Source organism: Anoplophora glabripennis, unplaced genomic scaffold, assembly GCF_000390285.2.
Source record: "Anoplophora glabripennis isolate ALB-LARVAE unplaced genomic scaffold, Agla_2.0 scaffold136, whole genome shotgun sequence".
NCBI lineage: Eukaryota > Metazoa > Arthropoda > Insecta > Coleoptera > Cerambycidae > Anoplophora > Anoplophora glabripennis.
In genome coordinates, this window is record NW_019416313.1 from 218,928 (window position 1) to 238,566 (window position 19,639).

At 36.9% G+C, this 19,639-nt stretch overlaps 3 protein-coding genes across 4 annotated transcripts; 1 reads left to right on the forward strand and 2 right to left on the reverse strand.

The window, feature by feature from the left end:
* Positions 1-9: 9 nt before the first annotated feature.
* On the reverse strand, positions 10-10,018 carry LOC108911629 (ATP-dependent RNA helicase dbp2). 2 transcript variants are annotated; one of them, XM_018716606.1, is made up of 7 exons: positions 9,949-10,018; positions 9,655-9,829; positions 7,385-8,608; positions 6,540-6,778; positions 1,885-2,063; positions 1,571-1,823; positions 10-360 (listed from the first exon to the last, which is right to left on the reverse strand). In XM_018716606.1, coding segments are annotated over exons 2-7 (1,905 nt in total). In that variant the 5' UTR covers positions 9,657-9,829; positions 9,949-10,018; the 3' UTR covers positions 10-352. The 2 variants fall into 2 exon arrangements, 1 of the variants encoding a protein (XP_018572122.1); XR_001964508.1 differs by lacking the exons at positions 10-360; positions 1,571-1,823 and adding an exon at positions 3,336-3,874 and having other exon boundaries at positions 1,971-2,063.
* Positions 10,019-11,275: 1,257 nt separating this feature from the next.
* Positions 11,276-17,616, reverse strand: LOC108911630 (ATP-dependent RNA helicase p62). The gene is made up of 7 exons (XM_018716609.1): positions 17,529-17,616; positions 17,308-17,413; positions 15,936-17,009; positions 15,233-15,471; positions 12,574-12,752; positions 11,858-12,032; positions 11,276-11,795 (listed from the first exon to the last, which is right to left on the reverse strand). Coding segments are annotated over exons 2-7 (1,677 nt in total). The 5' UTR covers positions 17,310-17,413; positions 17,529-17,616; the 3' UTR covers positions 11,276-11,787.
* Positions 17,617-18,113: 497 nt separating this feature from the next.
* Positions 18,114-19,525, forward strand: LOC108911639 (mRNA turnover protein 4 homolog). Its single transcript, XM_018716622.2, has 4 exons — positions 18,114-18,471; positions 18,578-18,822; positions 18,877-19,096; positions 19,199-19,525. Exons 1-4 carry the CDS (start codon positions 18,450-18,452, stop codon positions 19,405-19,407), a joined length of 696 nt encoding a protein of 231 aa, XP_018572138.1. The 5' UTR covers positions 18,114-18,449; the 3' UTR covers positions 19,408-19,525.
* The last annotated feature ends 114 nt before the right edge of the window (positions 19,526-19,639 follow it).

Genomic DNA, 19,639 nt, shown 5'->3' on the forward strand with positions numbered 1-19,639 from the left:
ATGCAGATGTATACAAAACATTTTTATTATACGTCATTACTTACCTTACATTTTAATTTTAAGAGAATGTCAAAATAGTATTATCGTCAATTATAACAAAAAAAAAAAAAAAAATTACTATCTAATCACAGTAAACGCTATAAACATATATATTTTCTTAATAAATAAACTATAGATAATTCAGGAGGATGGCTTTGTGCCGTAGAGAAGACAAGGATCGGATCCAATTTTGTACGGGTGTTTTTGCAATCGAAATATTTCTTTAGCGAGTAATTTCATCTGGGACGCATGCGGAATGCACCTGAAGAATAAATACTGAACACGCGCGTTCGGGTTTGAAGTCACTGTCAAATTAATAAGCTGTAAGAAAAAAAAACATTGAATTTCTAAACAAAATCGAGTATTCATTAAAAATTTAAAAATTTTTTCTGTAAAACAATTTACAAGGTACGTCCCAAAGTCAACAGGACTTTTCAAAAATAGGTGAGGCCATCAATTGCCAAATACATACATGGGAAAGGTAGAAGTGACTATGTTTGTGCCATCAGTAGAAAAATGAGTATCGAACAAAGATGTTTTAAACTTGGTAAAACTTGGACTGAAACCTTTCAATCGATGAACCAAGTTTATGGTGATTGTTTATCCAGTGGCAGAGTTCATGTGGTATACACGGTTTAAAATTGGTCGTGAGGACATAAATGATGATGATGAGCAACATGTTGGCCAACCGAAATTCATGATCACCACAGATTCTGTCAGAACTGTATGTAAATTCATAAAAAATCAGCCAACATTTTCATTGAAATTCATAGAATTGGAATTGAGCATCTCAAAAACATCTATTTATCGCATTTTGACCAAATATTTGGGCTAACAAAAAGTGTGTGCAGTTTGTTCCGTACAAGTTGACTGACGACTAAAAATTGCTATGAATTCAATATGCGAAGGACATCAAGAAGGCCAAAAAGGACAAAAACTACAACATTGTAACTGGTGATAAAACGTGGTGTTTTCAATATGATTCAGAAACCAAGCACCAAAGTGCCGAGTGGAAGGCACCAGATGAGCCAAAAACCAAAAAATCTAGTTTGGAGACGTTAAAAGTGAAGACAATGTCGAGTTGCTTTTACGATTCCAAGGGCATTGTCCACAAAGAGTTCATTCCACCAAGCCAATCTGTTAATGCACAATTCTATCTTGGCATTTTGAAGCTTTTGGTGTATCGTATTCATGGTATTTGGACAGAATATTGCTCGGAAGGAAGTTGGGGTTTGTTGAACGTTAACGCGCCACATCATTTCGTGATGTCGATTGACACCCGTGACCAATTTTATGACTAAAAATTGCATTTTAATTGTCAACTACGCCCCGTATTCCCCTGATTTGGTACTGTGCGACTTACCATTTTGGAAAAATGCATTTGCCGATAAAAGGAAAACGTTTTGTGGACGTAAAAGCCATTCAAAAAAAATACCCATTCAACATGGTTTTAAACCTTGCAAATCGCTGTATTGAGGAATTCTGTTTACTTTGGAACACATCTTGTATTATATTAATCTACTGCACTTACATCCCCTGTTTCCGTATCCGTTTGATTGTCTGTTACCCCCGCCAGCGGTGGCGCCAGTTCCTCCACTGAAACGAGAATTCTGCCTCGGGCCGCTATTCTCTCTTCCACGGAATCCGCCGCCCCTGCTACCACCACCCCCTCTGCTACCGCCGCCGCCTCCGCGACCGCTATTTCCCCAACGGCTGTAATTTCCCTTATTACCGTAGCCACCACCGGACCTGCTGGCCATGTCCGCAAGCTTCGGATTCACCACCTAAAAAACAAGATATCCTTGCTTGTCACATGTTCGCTAACAAACGGAGCTCTCGTCTCACCTGATTGGCTTCCTTGAGCACGGCTATCAGGTCCCTGGCTTGCCTGTAATTGGATGGGGTGAAGAAAGCGTACGAGGTGCCGGTGCTCTCGGATCGGGCGGTACGACCTATCCTATGGATGTAGTCTTCGGAGGAGTTCGGGTAGTCGTAATTTATCACGTATTTGATCCCGTCCACATCTATTTAGTAAAAATTTGTCAAAATTGTGCCCTGATGCCTGTTCTATCTCGTTTTCATTGCAAGTAAATTCAAACAAATTAACGAAACACTGAACGATGGCAATTTTTAGAATTAACTGGTTGTATCGAGTCTAACACCAAGAAAACAAAATATTTAAGAATTTAATTCTAATTTGTGCATATGAAAAAGACAAACCAAAAGCGAATAAGTTACTGCGTTGATAGCACTGACGACCTTTAAGAAATCCAGAGGGTTTTCAGATTTTTGCTTCCCTTTCAAAAGGTCCACGGGCCTCAATAAATTTTTTTGCCGATCCCACCTGTCAGCCTTTTTAGTTTGATCCATTCTCATTTGATCTGTTCAAGAGCTTTATAAAATGATTTGTCACCGAGTTACTATTGTTCAAAGCAAAAATTACGTTTTTGGTGTTGATTATAATGATCGTACAGAAGATCAAGGGGTTTTGGAAACATCAAAGTATCCCCTATGAGATAGTTTTTTGATAAAAAAAAATTTCGACGCAGAAATTTGATTAAAAAAATGTAAAAAAAATTGCATATTTAAGAATTTTCATTAATGTTGAGATATTTTGCAAATAATAAATTGGCTAGTTTTATTTTAATCTCAAAGTATCCTAAAGAAGCCCTCAAAAGTTCTAATCGTTACGATTTTTCTTTCATTGTGACCTGAACGATTACAAATGTCACTTTTGCTAAAAATTAAAGATAAATTTTGCATCATTTATTCATTTTCCTCGTTTCATTTCTTCAAAAAATACAAAATATCGAAAAAAAAGAAAAAAGTACAAAATTTTAATTGTCATTGATCTGATTTATTCTACACAATCGTGAAAGTTTTTATTTTCGAATATATAAAAAATATCGATACAGCCGCAAATCATCATACAAAACTCTTAAAATATAAAACTGTTTTACCAAATAGCCCCCAAAAATTTCCAAAGTGGAAATGAAAAAATTTATGTATATAGTTTGATACTAATATTTTCGTTGTTTGTTCAGTTCTCTGCCGAGTACTTCAGACTTACCATCATTTCAAATTTAACAATAAGAAAAACCAGATTTTTCCAAGTTGTTACGAGTCTTGTATTTTTTCCAATTTAATTTCCCCATTACTATTTATCAAATAATAAAAAAAGGAAATCCATATTCCACAGACCTGAACAACTTGGAACTGGCGAAGAAACCGTTCCACAACGTAAAAAAATAAAAATATAAATTAAAAAAAAAAACAGTAAAAGTAAGAATACTAACCATGAAGTTCAATGCAAATCCATGAGGCTCTGATGAGAATTAACAATCAATCGTTAACGGCTATAGTAGCAATGAAAGTTGGCTGCTGCAGTGGTCTCGCGATTTGCTTGCTCGCTTTTTGCGCCGTAGCTACTCGATACACTGCAGGACCGAGGAAGACAAATACTATTTGAACGACATCTGTTTTGCAGCTCGGCCGGTGTGCGTATGTATATATAAAAAAAAATCTCATCCCTCGACGGGTGCCGAGCCACGCACATCGTTTCTTAAGGGTAGGAAGCGAGTGGGGGAGAGTTTAGAAAGGTACGAATAAATTAAAACGATTGGGGGGGGGGGGGACAAACGTGTGCCTTTTTGTGATGCCAAACGTCAAATCTTCCATCGGTCTTCTACCACCTCAACTCATCTACCACAACAGAGCGGGGTAGACAGCCAGAGGCACCGCAAGACACAGAATTGCATCCTTTATAAGAACACAACTAAGGCGTATCGATAGCAATATCACTCGAATGCTATGTACGCTCATCCTGCATGTGCCTCTGAAACAAAAGGACACCCAGACTGATTAATATCTTGCCAATGTCATACTTGTGCGTTATCTTATAAGCTAAGTAGGGAAGTATCGCTAAGTATTTTTGAGCATGTCCAACAACTTTTGACTATTGATATCCAAAAATATCGGGAAACTTAAAAGTAAATATTTTTAATCGCTAATTTTTCCAAGACAATGTTCATCTTTGAAATTTCAGGCATTTTGTAAGGTTCAATTTGGCAGTTCTATGTTACGAAAAGTAAAATTTTCCTTAATGTGACAACATATAAGTAAGGCTGTGTAAGGGCCGCATGCACTGTTCCACTTTATAAAATTATTTGAGCAGAAGAAATAACATTTTCAACTCGAAGACAAAATACGTTTGTTTTCATTTGTGAACTTTCCCTTGTGAAAAGAAAAAAATATATTGGCACTGTAGGCCAAGCAAATAAAATTTTTACTCGAAAAAATTCCTATCCACGAGATTATTGTAAAATTGTGAGCCAAAAAATTTTATTAGCCAACTTTTCTATTTAAACAAATGAGGAAAACAGTATTTTCACTTTGCAGGGAAAACCATCAATTTTAGCGAAAAGTGACTCACAGACAGCTTGTAGGGAATAAAATACCTACAAAATGAGACTTGTTAAATTAAAATCGGTTAATAAACAAAAAAGTTATTGCAAAAAACCAAGAAAAGTGCCCATTTTTTAATTTGTTTATAACTATCGCATTTATTGTTAAAATTTTATAAAACCTATGACAAGTTGAGGGTTTTGTCATACATTAAAAGTGTGCCAAAAGTGGGTGCTGTTGGTGCAATAGTTTTCGCACAATTCAATTTGTATATAATGGAGGCTCCAAAAGTTATGAACTTTAAGCCTCTGTACAGTTAATTTTCAACCAAACATGATTCTGAAAGCGTCACTGTAATCTTTAAGACGTAATTAAGCGACCTATTAAAAAATATCACCGTTTTTTTGACATTAACATTCTCAAATTGTGCGTTTTTCGCTTATAAACAATTTGAATAAAATTGTTGCTATTTATGCCACCTCACCAAAAACAGATGCAATGGATAGCTGGCAAAAAAATGTAAATTAAAAAAAAAAAAATCCGTCTACGACCAACAGGAGTCAAGATAAGAATTTTTTTTAAAATCGTAGCGCAATTGTTTATAAACATTAAAGATTTTTTCGCAAAATAAAGCTTACAACGTAAACTACGATTTTCCGTGAATTGCATTGGAAAATGTGGAAACTTAATGACTCATGAGCCCTTTAAAGAGAAGGTACTTGCTAAGTAAACTGTCCGGCGTGGTGATGGGGGAAGCTCGTCCAAGCGAGTCGCGCGCGCGAGAAAAGTGAAATCCAAAGTTCAAATTGATGCGGGCTGTAAAATTTTGCAATCTCGGCTTCTATTCATCGTAGAAACTTCTTTTTTATTTTTAAAGTGGGGTAGCTCGATGAAAAAATAATAATGAGCATATTTACGAATTCGTACAATAGCCCTGAACCCCAGAAAAAATGCATCTTTTATACTTAATTTTTTTTAATTTACAAAAATGTCACAAAAATTATTGTTAAACTAAATATTAATTAAAATTTCAATTTCGGAATTATTTTACTTTAATAAATAAATGAAGCTATCGTTCATTTAACGTCTGCATAGAGGCTTAAAGTTCATAACTTTTGGAGCCTCCGTTATAAACAAATTGAATTGTGCAAAAACTATTGCACCTACAGCGCCCACTTTTGGCACACTTTTAATGTATGACAAAACCCTCAACTTGTCATAGGTTTTATAAAATTTTAACAATAAATGCAATAGTTATAAACAAATTAAAAAATGGTCACTTGTTTTTTTTGCAATAACTTTTTTTCAGGGCAAATATTGAAAAAAAAAGCATCCAAATGGATGAACAAATTAATTTCAATCTCAATGAAACCCCTCATTTTTTATACCACTAATCGATAGAGCCCAAAATTTTACGTCCGAATATGGGATTAGAAAATTTTTCTGGTCCGTCCTCGAGGCCTTTACAGGTGAAACCCATTTTTTGCTGAGTAACTTGACAAAATCGGATTGTGGAGGAAAACGTTTCAATTCAGATTAATCTAGTTTGAGACATTTTTGTGTACAGCACATAAAATTTCGTAGCCGTCATCCGGGTTTTGAACTACTATAGTGCATACGGCCTTAAAACTAATATATCTCACGTGTGACGGATATCCACTGAAAGGCTGGCTCCTATAAGGTAATCCATTATGGATTTGAATCAATAAATGCTGAAGTAAAAACTCCATAAATATACGTTTGTAAAAATATCGTTTTAGGCGTAAGAAATTACGTTTTCTTAAATTTTCATATATATACGATTTTTTTCCAATGAATATCCGAACTATTTATAAGAAGGTATTTTTCTTCAAATTTGCGTTCTTTCGTACTTAAAAATAATCTTTGAAACACAAATGATTTAAAATAACAAAAAATGTATCGAACTTACATTTTACAAACCAGTCTGGTAAATCCCACGGTATGCTACTATAGACAAAACAAGTATCGGCAAAATGATCCGATCAAAAAATTACAATCACAAACTAAACATGGTTCGATTCCAATAAACGAATGGAACTATTCAACGACTTCCGGGACTATTTAGGCCCACTTACCTAATCCCCTGGCGGCTACGTCCGTAGCCACTAAAATCGTAGTTTTTCCATTCCTGAATTCTCCGAGGACGTAGTCGCGTTCCTGCTGACTCTTATCCCCGTGCATACAAACCGCCGACCATCCGTATCTGCGGATAACCCTTGTTATCGCTTCCACTTTCTTTTTGGTCTCGACGAAGATGATTATTTTGGCGCCGGGCTCTCCATTGTTTCCTATCTCGTTCAACAATTGATTTAATCTGCGAACAGATATAATAATGGAAATCATCGGATCAGTGGCGGCTCGTCAGGTGACGCACCGCTTCACCTAAAATTTCCGTTTGGTTGTACAATTTAAAATTATTTTCAGTTTTATATAAATTTTATAATTTAAGTATAATTCTATATTGAAAATGTATTGTGTATTTGTTTAATATGCAGAAATAAACAGAATAGTAATTAATGCACAAAAAACTAACTTTCCTCCATTTTAACGCAATTTTCTATAAAATGGACTTGGTTTGAAACTCAAATTACTTTTTGGTGTAAAGAAATTTGTATTTTAAGACGCCACTTGTTCAAAAGCGACATCACTGATTGAAGGTATATAATGAATTTCTTACGCTAAATGGCAACAAAAACTTAAATGCGTGTTTCAAAAAACCATTTTTTTTGACTGGCCGTAAACAACTCAAAAAGTTTTCAATGATTCAACTTGAAATTTTAACTCGGGCTACATCGTAACGTAACAATTTAATGAAACATTTTAAATCTTTTTTTGAATATCCACTAAAATTTCCCTACGATGTTCCCCGATTTTAGTAAATGTTAGAAAAGAGACAAGTATCATTATATTTTCGACTTACTTGAATTCCTTCTCGTGTTCCTGGCAAACATCGACGATCTGCAAAATATTATGATTGGCCGACAGTTGTAGAGATCCAATGTTGATTTGAACAAAGTCCTTTAGAAAATCGGATGCCAGCTTCCTGACCTCCTTAGGCCAAGTGGCCGACCACATAAGCGTCTGCCTGTCGGGCCTGATCTGTTCGATAATCTTACGGATCTGCGGCTCGAAGCCCATGTCCAACATTCGATCGGCCTCGTCCAGAACCAAATACGTGCAACGTTCCAGATTCGTGGTGCCCCTCTCCAGGAAATCAATAAGCCTCCCGGGAGTGGCGATGACAATCTCCACGCCCCGTTCCAGATCGCGAGCCTGGGGACCTTTAGGTGCGCCGCCAAATACGCAGGTGTTGCGTACGTAAGAGGAACTTCCGAAATTGTTGGCAACCTCCTGGATTTGTTGTGCCAGTTCACGTGTAGGGGCCAGAACTAAGGCGATGGGGCCTTCGCCGCGACTTATCGGCGGCTGGTTGTTGATGTGGACGATGGCGGGGAGGATGTAGGCCAGAGTTTTTCCCGAGCCGGTCTGGGCGATCCCGACCAAATCTTGTCCGCTCATAGCAATGGGCCAGCCCTGCGCTTGGATGGCGGTGGGCGAGTCATACCCTTGGCTTCTAATCTCTTGCATGACGTAGTCGGGGAAGCAGGCTTCGCTAAAATTCTGTATCGGGTTAGGTGCGTGGCCATCCATTGTAATTTCTTTCGATCTCCGATACTGCTCCACTTCATAAGGGGAACGGTTAGCGACAGCGGGATGAGGCACATAGAAGTCCTTCTTGAATGGACGTAAGGTTTTGTTATCCCACTGCGGTTTGTACAGGCGGCCACTTTGTTGACCTCCTCGGCCTCCAAATCTGCCACCGCCTCCACCACCACCGCTTCTAAATCCACCACCTCCAGTGCCACCGCTTCTAAATCCGCCGCCTCCGGCACCGCCACTCCTGAAACTACCGCCACTTTTAAAGCCTCCACCTCCTGGAGCGCCCCTGCTACTTTTAAATCCACCACTGTCGCCGCCACTTCTGAAACCTCCCCCGCTGCCCCCTTTATTGAATCCACCGTCATTGCCACCACCTCTCTGGCCTCCGAAGCCACTACGAGTGGTGGGGCCAGTCGAGTTAGAGTAACCGTTTTCTCTGCTGCCACGGAAAGAATTTCCCAAATTAGACTGTTTACCGTACGACCTAGAAAAATTTGGTAGATTGTAAATTGGTTTGATTTATTATAGCTGTTTTACATTAACAATTTATTCATGAATAAATTGACGAAGTTCTTCATGAATTAATTCACAAATTTATTAGTAAAGTGTGGTTTTACACTGCTACAGATTTTGTCAAGTTTTTTGACGCATGAACCAACAAATCAAAGCAAATAAATTTCAAAAATGTTTCCACTCATAATTGTAGTGATATAACAGCGGTACCGTTTTGACACATATTATATAAATATTAGTTTTTGTAAGTAACAAATTAGTAAAAACAATGCAAAACTAGTACGACGCCACACAATTATTTACATATTCCAATAACATAACCTCATTACTGGTCTGAGGCTGGAAATCTGTCGAGTTGGTACTTCTGAACTTCACAAAGAAATTGACGAAAATTAGAACATGTTCTAATTCATCAAGAACCTGATGAATAAATTCATGAAGTTATTTGACAGCAGATTTGGTGCATTATAATTGTCCAATTTCTTGATAAAGCGACTTCATGAATTAATTCATCAATAAATTGTCAGTGTAAAACAGCTTTTATAAATATAACAGATTTTCTTTCAAGTTTATGTTTACCGCTGCTGACCCAAATGTTTAGCTTATCAACGTATTGAAAATTGAAATTGTATCTTTTATGTCTTTTTGTAAACACTTAGGCATTGAAATTTGCAACGAATTATAATTAAGTTATCTATACTTCAGTACATCAACTGAAGGCTTCATCCCATATTTATAATACGTTAATATATGTTTGCAATTTCTATTTAATTATTCCTACGGCAAGTTTAAATTTGCTCTAGAGCATTATTGATTATTAATTTTCTCAAAATAGGATAACTATTACAAAATAATAGACTAAGAAGACAATAAATGTAATATAATTGTTTCCTCAAAGCTTCAGATACATTTGGGATCGCCATTTTGTCAAGCCAATTATTAATCGAGTTTCTTTGTCTGTATTAGACGAAAATATTGTATGCAATACATTAAAATCTTACGGTGTGATTTACTTACATTTTGTTTATCACTAGATGAACACCACCAATTAAAGTTACAAAGGATTATAACCGATACTGTTTGTTCAAAGTACTACTAAACCGTTGACCTTCCTGCTCTAGCTAGACTGTTCTAGACGTAACGTACACGTTCAGTATCTGTCAATGTCAAAATGTCGAACTTCCTTGCACTCCTAAGAAAATCAAACGAAAATTTTTTAACAGGCATGCATTGTAAATAGAATTTTTAGTTGGAAGGATCTTTTAGGGCGTCTTAGGAAACGAATTTTGTTAAATATTGTATACAACTTACCTCTCTCTCCTCCTCTTCTTACGATTAACAAGAGTAAAAGAAAAATAGGAAGGGATGGGATCATTTCATTGGTCACTAAACGCTGCTGGTGTCGAAAATCGATAGCAGCAACGGATATGACGTCAGTTCATATTGAGCGGGTCGTTTTGAAATTTCGCATTGGGCGACGACTTTCTAAGATCTCTACATAAAAGGAAAATATTTTTATGATCATAGACACTAATATACAAAATGCTTCTCGGTGGTGAACGTGATTGTTTTAAAGCAACGAAGTTTGTTGAAAGTGAACAAAGAACAAAATTCTTTTTTGTTCAAATTTTCCTGTTTTTGTATAGGGTGTTCAGTGTCCACAACCAGTTATTTTCAAATTTCAGATTACAAAAACTTTAGTTACAAATAGAACACCTTGTATTTATTTTATTGCAATTTTGTATTTTTAATTCAGGTCGTATTTTTACAGTAGTAGTAACTCAGCGATTGGAAAGAGACTAATGGTATCAAAAATATTCCATCTCGGCACATCCAAGAAATCAATTTGTAATTTACACTTACCTTTAACAAAAATATTATTTTACATTAATACTAGTTAAAATCCTTTAGCATAGAGAATAGACCTAATACACAACGTGAAGTAGGATTTAACGTGTTCATATTCTTATTTTGTAAATTATCAAATTCGTTTTTCAAATAAACTTGCAGCCTATTTTGTCTTTTTCTAACCTTACAAAAAGATCTTGTAAGTTGCTCGGATGGTATCAGGTTGCCGTAAAAATTACGATTTCAAGTTTCTGTAAGCTTCTCATAACACAAATTGCAAAGATTTTCTGTACATTGATAAAGTTAGATTTGATTACAGGCGTGTGCACTTTTTTTTGTAAACCAACATTCAGGCTTTATACACTATGTGCTGCAATTTTGAGTCTGCTCGTATTTTTAAAAAAATATTTTTTAGATATATTCAAGATTTTGCTTTTTGCTAATTTTGTTACCATAAAAATTTTCTCAATCATCGCTAGGGTTGCCAGATTTCTGGGTTTTACCCAGTGTTCGGGTTTTGATGGTACACCTCCGGTCTCCGGGTTTTCTTTGTTGTGGAAAAAAACATTTCCTGATCTCTCATCACGAAGTAGATATTTTCTGCTTGCATACTTTTTTTTTTAAGCATGAATTATACAAACGAGTCGTATCTCGGGTCTGTCATGAAATAGATCTGGTAACCCTAACCATCGTCCAAGGATAATGGTTTACACACTTCATTATAAAATGTCTACTTTTAGTCACCTCACCTCAGCATTATACTGACTGAAAGCATAAATAAAACAAGAAATTCTTTAAAAACACTTTATTTACTTAAAAGAGATACTCTGAATTCGGTTTGATGGTAGATTAAAGAGATTTGTCCAACAAAATCAAAATAAAAAAGCTACTTCTATCACAGATGTACTTTACACATACAATAATCGTTAAATACAACTAGACATCGGAATCGCAAGGGTCAAAACGCCAAATAACAGCCACATTTCACAAAAAAAAACAAATAATCTAATTTAAAATTTCCAAAGATCGTTAAATTTGACAAATTTAGAAGCGACCAAAAAAACTGTATTTTAAACGTAGCGCCCCGTCGGAGCCTCTGGTTACATTCAAACATTGAAATCCTTGCGACCCGAGTGAATTCGCTACATCTCATGTCATGAGAAACATAAATAAAACTATATTTTGTTACACCAAAAAATAAATTAAGTGAAATTGAACTAAACTTGCTTGCGATGCAAGGAATGCATCCGAAGATAAAATACTGAACCTCAGGTTATACGTAGGATATCTTCTAATTTGGAACTAATACGCTGCAACAGAAAGACAAACGTTCCAGCACTCCTCTCCAACAACTAGTCGAATATCGACTAACCTTTATTACTATAACCGTTCGTCTTGAATCCACCGCCGTTACCGAACCTCGTGTGTGTTTTGGGACCTGTATTTTCTCTTCCCTTGTAGCCACCTCCGTAGCCCCATCGGCCCCCTTTGTTGCCGCCGTAATTGCCCACGCGGCTGGCGATTTCGTGCAGTTTTGGATTGACGACCTAGAGGAGACAATTAAATTATATCGGACATCACAATTTCTACTATTATCGTCCTCCCCCGTTTATATCGATGTTTATAAAATATTCATATCCATCATTTCAATTTGAAAGATTAGTCCTGAAATCGTATATTTGTACGAGGGGGAGACGAATGAATATGTTGCCACTTCACGTAATTTTATTGCATTTATAAATTCGAAATAATTTCACAGCTTTTTCCCTGAATTATCGGTTTTTACTGGAATCAAAATAGAAATTTGTCTAATATCAAGCCACAGCCAACTATGGTTCCCGCTTAAAAAACAATTTTAAAAGTGCAAGGAAAAAGTTTTGACGTTTCAGAAAAAAAAAACAAACAAGACGTAAAAAGAACTGTAGAGAAATTTGAGGATGGGATCCAGACAAGATCGTGTGGACACCGAAGGCATATTTCTCAAATTTTTATCTCCCTTCCAAGAGCATTCATGCACTGCCGATGTAACTAAGCAGAGGCATGCCAAATTGGAAGGGTACGGTATGAGGCCAACACCCGACGACTCACCTGATTGGCTTCCTTGAGCACAGACACCAGATCTTTGGCCTGTTTGAAGTTGGAAGGGGTGAAGAAGGCGTAAGATGTACCGGTGGTGTCGGAACGGCCCGTCCTACCTATCCTGTGGATGTAGTCCTCGGAAGAGTTTGGATAATCGTAATTCACCACGTACTTTATCCCGTCCACGTCTAAACAAACCACCATTTTATCAGATGGGGAAATATGAATCCACTTTAAACGGTTAGTCTCATTTTACCAAATAATGAAACATTATTGTTATTATTATTTCTTACTAAGGAATTCTTAACTGATAAAAATTTATAGGCAAAATTTACTTTTAATGTCAAAATTAAAAAGCAAACTTTTGAACACTTTTTACAATAACTTGAATTTAAATCATACGGAAAATTAAAAAGAAGTTTAAATAAGTTAATTTCTGATTTTTCCCTTTATTTAAATGAAACTGTACATTACGTGGAACGTGAGAAATATTTAGTTAGCTATGGAATTTGCATCGTTCGCTTGACAGGCAATTGTTTACGTTACTCGATACTGTCAAAATTCCTTGGCCAACTAGTAAAAAAAAATCAAAGATTTTATCGAACCTACTTCCCTGTCAGTTCAAATTTAATATCGTACCAATGAGAAATCAGCTATACTTCCAGTTATTGTACAAGGTGCCGTGAAAATATAAAAATAATATACTAACCATTTCAATAGGATCACATTCGAGATTTTTACGAAGCTGTGATTGTTCTAACAAATCGATTTATAGCTATAGTAGCAAAAACCTGCCTGTTTCAGTCAAACCTCAAACACGTGTACACTGCAGTTCATCAAAATTAACAAATAGGAAGACTACATTCAGATTACGTCGCGAAAATTACTTTTAAAGACCCGATTTACTTTAACCAAGAATCGACATAAAACCAAAATACAATTTAAAAGGTTGAATCGCTGCAGTTAAAAAACGCAAAACAAACCAAACACGTGCCGTCTTTGTCGTAGTCGAATGTTTATCTTCCGATGGTCTTCCCAGCATCTTAATTGAACCACAGCCTGTTCTGAGGTAGGCAGCAGGCCAGAGGCACCGCAAGAAACAGAATTGCATCCTTTATAAGAACACAACTAAGGCGTATCAATAGCATTTTTATCACTTTTTACGCTCATCCTGCATGTGCCTCTGAAACAGAAAAAAGGACACCCAGACTGATTAAGTGGACTGCTTGTCGCAAATCATATCTTAACATTACAAAGTTCTCTTATAAGAAATAGGAACGGCGAGTGGTACGGAAAGTGCGTTAATAAACGGCAAGATATGACTTCAAACTTTTTAGTTTCATAAAAAATTAATTTTTCAAAAAGCTAACGTTTATTAAAAACACCATAAAGTTAATATATCCGTACAACTCACCACAAAATTTACAAATACAAAAAAAACAACACAAATATGTAAAATATCTTATTAATCATGCTTCTGTAACGTGACTGGAAAAAGGAAAATCTTTAATACGAAAAAGAACCCAAAACTAACCAAACTGTGCGTAATTCAAGCGTCTCCCGTTAAATGAATGTTACACGATACCTTCGGAGTCAGTCATTCAAATGGCGTCGTTTGAGAAAGTCGTAGCGAGCTTGTGTACAAGGATGGACGGCGTATTATGGATGTACTCGCTGAATTATCTGGTCTTTCGCGGAGCTCAGTGCAATGCATTTTAGCCGCAGATTTGAAAAAGAGACGAATTGCGCCACTTGTCGATTTCTGATCAAAAGACAGCTCCTTGCGTTGCTTACCGTGACTTGTCTTTCATCCGAAAAGGGCCCGACAAGTCAAATCAGCCATAAAAACAATGTTCGTATGTGTGTGATTTTTTGGTGAAAAACCACATGACACTGCTTCCTCATCCACCCTACTCACCTGATCTGGCACCCATACAATTTTTTTTCCCCCACAGGTGAAAAGGGAGTTGATAGGGAAACGTTTTGCAGACATTTCAGAGGCGAAAAGAAAATCGAAGGCTGCGCTGCGAGGTATCGGAAAGGACGAGTAAGAAAGGTGTTCCGCGCTGTATTTTTTGAAAATGACATCCAGTTATTTCTGAGTCTCTTCTCGTACATTAAGGAATTTCCATGCTTTTTATTAGGAAATTTACAAGCTAATATAATCCCGGACCTGAGATTCCCTAATACCTTTTAATTTGCCAATTTAATATTTTTCTTGCGACTCAAGAAAACAATGCACAAAAATTAAATTGTAAATTTAGTACCTTCGTGAACGGTATAAAATATAACCAGTAAAAAAACGTTTGTGATAAACTAAAAAAAAAAAAAATTATTTTAAGTTTGAATGAAATTTAATTTTAATTTACTCGTGAGAATTTTGATAGAAAATGTCCAAAAGTATTCAATTTTATCGCTGTTCAGTCTGGAAAATCCTAAAGTATGCTACTAAGCCATTTTCCGTCCAAAGGAGCTACCCCCAGTGGACGCGCACAACTCGTTTGCCTGATCACAAATCCGAGAAGGCCCAGTTTTCAACTTTACGTTAACTAAAAAAAAAAGAACCCCAAGCTCCCTTATTAATAAGCCATTGCGTTAACTAGACATTGAAACACCAGACCATATCGGAATCCCGAAGCGATCACGACCATATCAAATAAAAACTCACCTAATCCCCTAGCGGCGACGTCGGTGGCAACTAAAATAGAAGCCTTTCCGTTCCTAAATTCTCTGAGGACGTAATCTCGCTCCTGCTGGCTCTTGTCGCCGTGCATGCACACCGCGGGCCAACCGAAACGTCTGATCAACCTAGTTATGCCCTCGACTTTCTTCTTTGTTTCTACGAAGATTATTATTTTGGAGCCGGGTTCGCCGTTATTCCCGATCTCTTGCAGGAGATTGCTTAACCTGTAAATTGCCCAGTGTTACACGAGAATATAAAAAGGGTGGATGATGCAAATTATTTGTAACGGTCAGGTCTTCTTAGAGGTTAGGGGTGTGCGATAAGATAATCACGGATTATCATTCCACCGTCTCATCATAAAAAAATAAATTGTAGATGCATATTACCGCCGGTGTAACTCATTAAAAATAGCAATGATTTAGTCATCCTTGACATTTAGAAAGTAGACAATCAATATAAACGGTTGCATTGCAATTGTTTTGTAATGAACCGAATTCAAAGGTGACGTGATTAATCCTTGAATTAACTTGTAACAATTATTTTTTTGTAGTAACTGTAAAGATAAATATAGAACTGATTCCATGACTACAATACATACAATTCCAGCTTACAATTCATCGATAGTGATATATGCGTTGGTGTTAATCTCCACAAAACTTAGTAATTATAAAAATAAAAACATGCTTACTTTGTCTCTTTCTCGTGTTCCTGGCACACATCAACGATTTGAAGGATGTTGTGGTTGGCGGAAAGGTTCAAAGACCCGACGTTGATGTGGATGGGATCGTTCATGAAATCCGCCGATAACTTCTTAACCTCCTTGGGCCAAGTCGCGGACCACATAAGGGTCTGCCGATCCGGCCTGATCTGTCCCAGAATCTTACGGATTTGAGGCTCGAAACCCATGTCCAACATGCGGTCGGCTTCGTCTAAAACTAAATAAGTACAGCGCTCCAGATTGGTAGTCCCTTTTTCTAAGAAGTCGATGAGCCGTCCGGGCGTCGCTATGCATATTTCCACTCCTTTCTCCAAGTCACGGGCCTGTGGTCCTTTGGGAGCGCCGCCGAATATACAAGTGTTACGAATGTAAGACGAGCTTCCAAAATCATTAGCGACTTGTTGGATCTGCTGTGCCAATTCTCTGGTAGGAGCGAGGATGAGAACGATGGGGCCCTCTCCTCTGTTGATTTGCGGCTGGTTATTTATGTGGACGATGGCGGGTAAGGTGTAAGCCAATGTTTTACCAGAGCCTGTTTGGGCGATGCCTACCATATCGTGTCCGCTCATTGCGATGGGCCATCCTTGCGCTTGAATAGCGGTTGGAGCTTCGTAACCTTGATTGTGAATTTCAGACATGACATAGTCGGGAAAACTGGCCTCTGTAAAGTTCTGAATAGGATTGGGAGCATCGCCTTCAACCGTGATTTCTTTCGAATTGCGGAACTGCTGGACTTCATAAGGCGATCTATTCTTCACTGCTGGGTGAGCCAAGTAGAAATCTTTCTTGAAAGGTTGCAAAGTTTTGCGGCCCCACTCCACTGTGCGTAAACCCTGGCCGTTTTGACTGCGGCCATTCCCGAAACGATTTCCTCCGCCGTTTCTAAAACCTCCGGCACTAGTGTTGCTCCTGAAGCCGCCGCTTGTACCGTTTCTGAAGCCTCCTCCCCCTGAACCGTTCTTTTGGCCACCGAACCCACGATTTCCTCCGGAGTAACCATTTTCCCGGTTCCTGAATCCGCCACCATTCTGCTTATTGTAAGACCTGGGAACATTAAATTGCTGCATTGTACTTTGATGAATGCAAACTGCGGCCATCAAAATCAAAAATTTATTTACAAAACCCTTGTTGCTATGAGAACACGATATGTAATTGTCTTGTCATGGGAAAAATAAAATCAATATTGCGTCAGTCTCACCACAAAATCGATATATCCGAGGCGAGGCTACGTAGGATACAAAATGGCGGAAATCGAGTTTAATTAAAATTTACGCCGACTAAAAAACTATTAATTCTCATTCTATCACGCTCAAAATTAATAGAAATATTCAACAATACTTACATGTTCTTTTTCTTTGTTGGAACTTGATAAACCTCTTTGATGGTGTATTAAAATTAAGATGTTAAAAACTGGTGGCTTTTGATAAAGGACAGGGAAGAGAGCGTGTCTGAAATTAAAAACAAAAAAACATACGTATAGCAGAAACATTAGACAAAATTAGATATTTCAAAAGAATTAAATAAGAAAACCTGATAATGATAATATCATGCAACACTACCAACCTCTTCGATGTCCAAAGGGAAAGAGAAGGAGCAAGGAAACACGGAATCGGATTTTCGATTAAATTCTGGAAGGGAAGGGGGTATAACGCATTGCGCAGTACCCATAATGCTTAACGGAAAGGAAGTGACGTATCAGAATATCAGAAATGAGTAAATGCAATACGCCTGCACTGCCTGCAGTCCCCATGACGCCTGCGCTGGGCGTTGCATTTGCTGGATCTTGACTGGCCGAGGTCAAAAGACCACAGTGATCAATCAATACCGGGGATTTACAAAAATTCACCTTGGGTGTTCAGATTACTAGTTTTATCCTCGTTATTCTAACAGCTTTAGAGAGAGGGAGAAGAAAATGGTAGATCTTGATTATTACGGAGTTAATTTCGTTAACTTTGATGTGTGGTTAAGTTCTATTATTGTCTAGAAACAATAAGTAAAATTAACTTTGCTTCGAGGCTCCCTGCATGCACTTTTCTTAATGTGATAAAGGCTGGAGATAGAAGACTGTGTGAGATGTAACGGGTCTAACATACTACAAGGTATTCAGAAGTATTCAGTTAACGGTTTTGCTCATTATTGAAAGCAATTAACTTTTAACATGAAGAAGAAGAAGAAGAAGAAGAACCTGACTCGTAAACCACTAACCCGTAACTGCGGCGACCTGTGACCAGCTCTGCTCTGACCGTCGACCGTGATCACAGATTACCAACCGTGACCGTCTGTGATGGTGAGGGTCTGAGGATATATTTTGTGGTCTGAGGTGACTAGTGGTCACTGGACTGGTTTTTGTTTGTTTGTGCTCAGAGTTTGTGCTGGTTTATGCAATGTCAAAATCAAAAATCTTATGATTTTGATGAAGTTAATAGTGCGTATGTATTGTTTGCGATAATAAATTATACAATTTTAAAATTGTAGAAAAAAAAGATGTCGAAATCCAAGATTAAAGGTAGGTTCAGTACAGTCAATAAATTTATCTAAATTAAGCTTTATATTTTGGTTGAAATTTTAGGTTCTAACTTTAAATAAATTAATCCCAAATTTCTTAATTTTAGAAGAGCAACAGCTCCAACGCTTTAACCTTATAAAGGAACAACAAGAAGAATTCAAAGCAGATATGAAGAATTATAATGTGTTATATGTATTTTCATACAAAGACATAAGGACCAATATTATGAAACAAATTGTTGAATATAAAGAATGGGAACGTAGCAAGATTTGGTATGCAAGGAATAAAATGATTACTGTGCTACTTAAAAATTTGGCATTAGCACATTCGGAGTGGCCTGATTTAACAAAGGTACCGTTCTCATTTATAAAAGGTTTTTCAGTAAACCATTTAATTGTCTTTCAGCTTGCAAGTACTATTAAGGGCCAAATCGGAGTATTGTTCACAAATCGTCCCCAATGGGAAATTAAAGAGTGGTTTAATAAATTTTCAGTATGGGATTATCCCCTACCCGGATTCGAGGTAGACGTAACAATAAAATTGGACAGCGGACCTTTGACACTGTTTCAACCCGAGATGGTACCATATCTGAAGCAAATGGGTATGCGTGTAGCTGACGTAGATGGTAAGACAAGTATATTTCTACCAGTATTTACTATTTTCTCTAAAATGAAGGAGTTATGTGATTAGAGAATTACTCCACATCGTATAATTGTTTTTTATTCAGGAATTGTATTCTTGAAGAGACCTTTTCTGGTATGTAGAGCAGGAACTATATTAAGTAAAAGACAAGTCAATTTATTGCATCTGTTAGGGGAGAAACTGGCGGTATTCCAGTTACATTTAAAAGCTGTTTGGACAAAAGGAGGTGGTTTAGAAATCCTGAATGATGAAGATGAATCTGACGGGGAAAGGATGGATGCTAATTACAACTGAATTATAGTGTGTGGAATATGAAAGAAATTTGAACATGCGCAAGTTTTTTTTTAAAGGTAATATTGTGGTTTACTGGATTTTTATTTTTTGTTCTTAACGTGTAAGCTTTTTTTTCAAACGGTAAATTTAGATTTAACTTTTTAAGTTAAAAATTTGATATTCATTATCAGTTTTAAAGAACATTAAATATTTTTCATTGTTTTTTAAAGGCTTATAGTGTTTAATAAGCAAC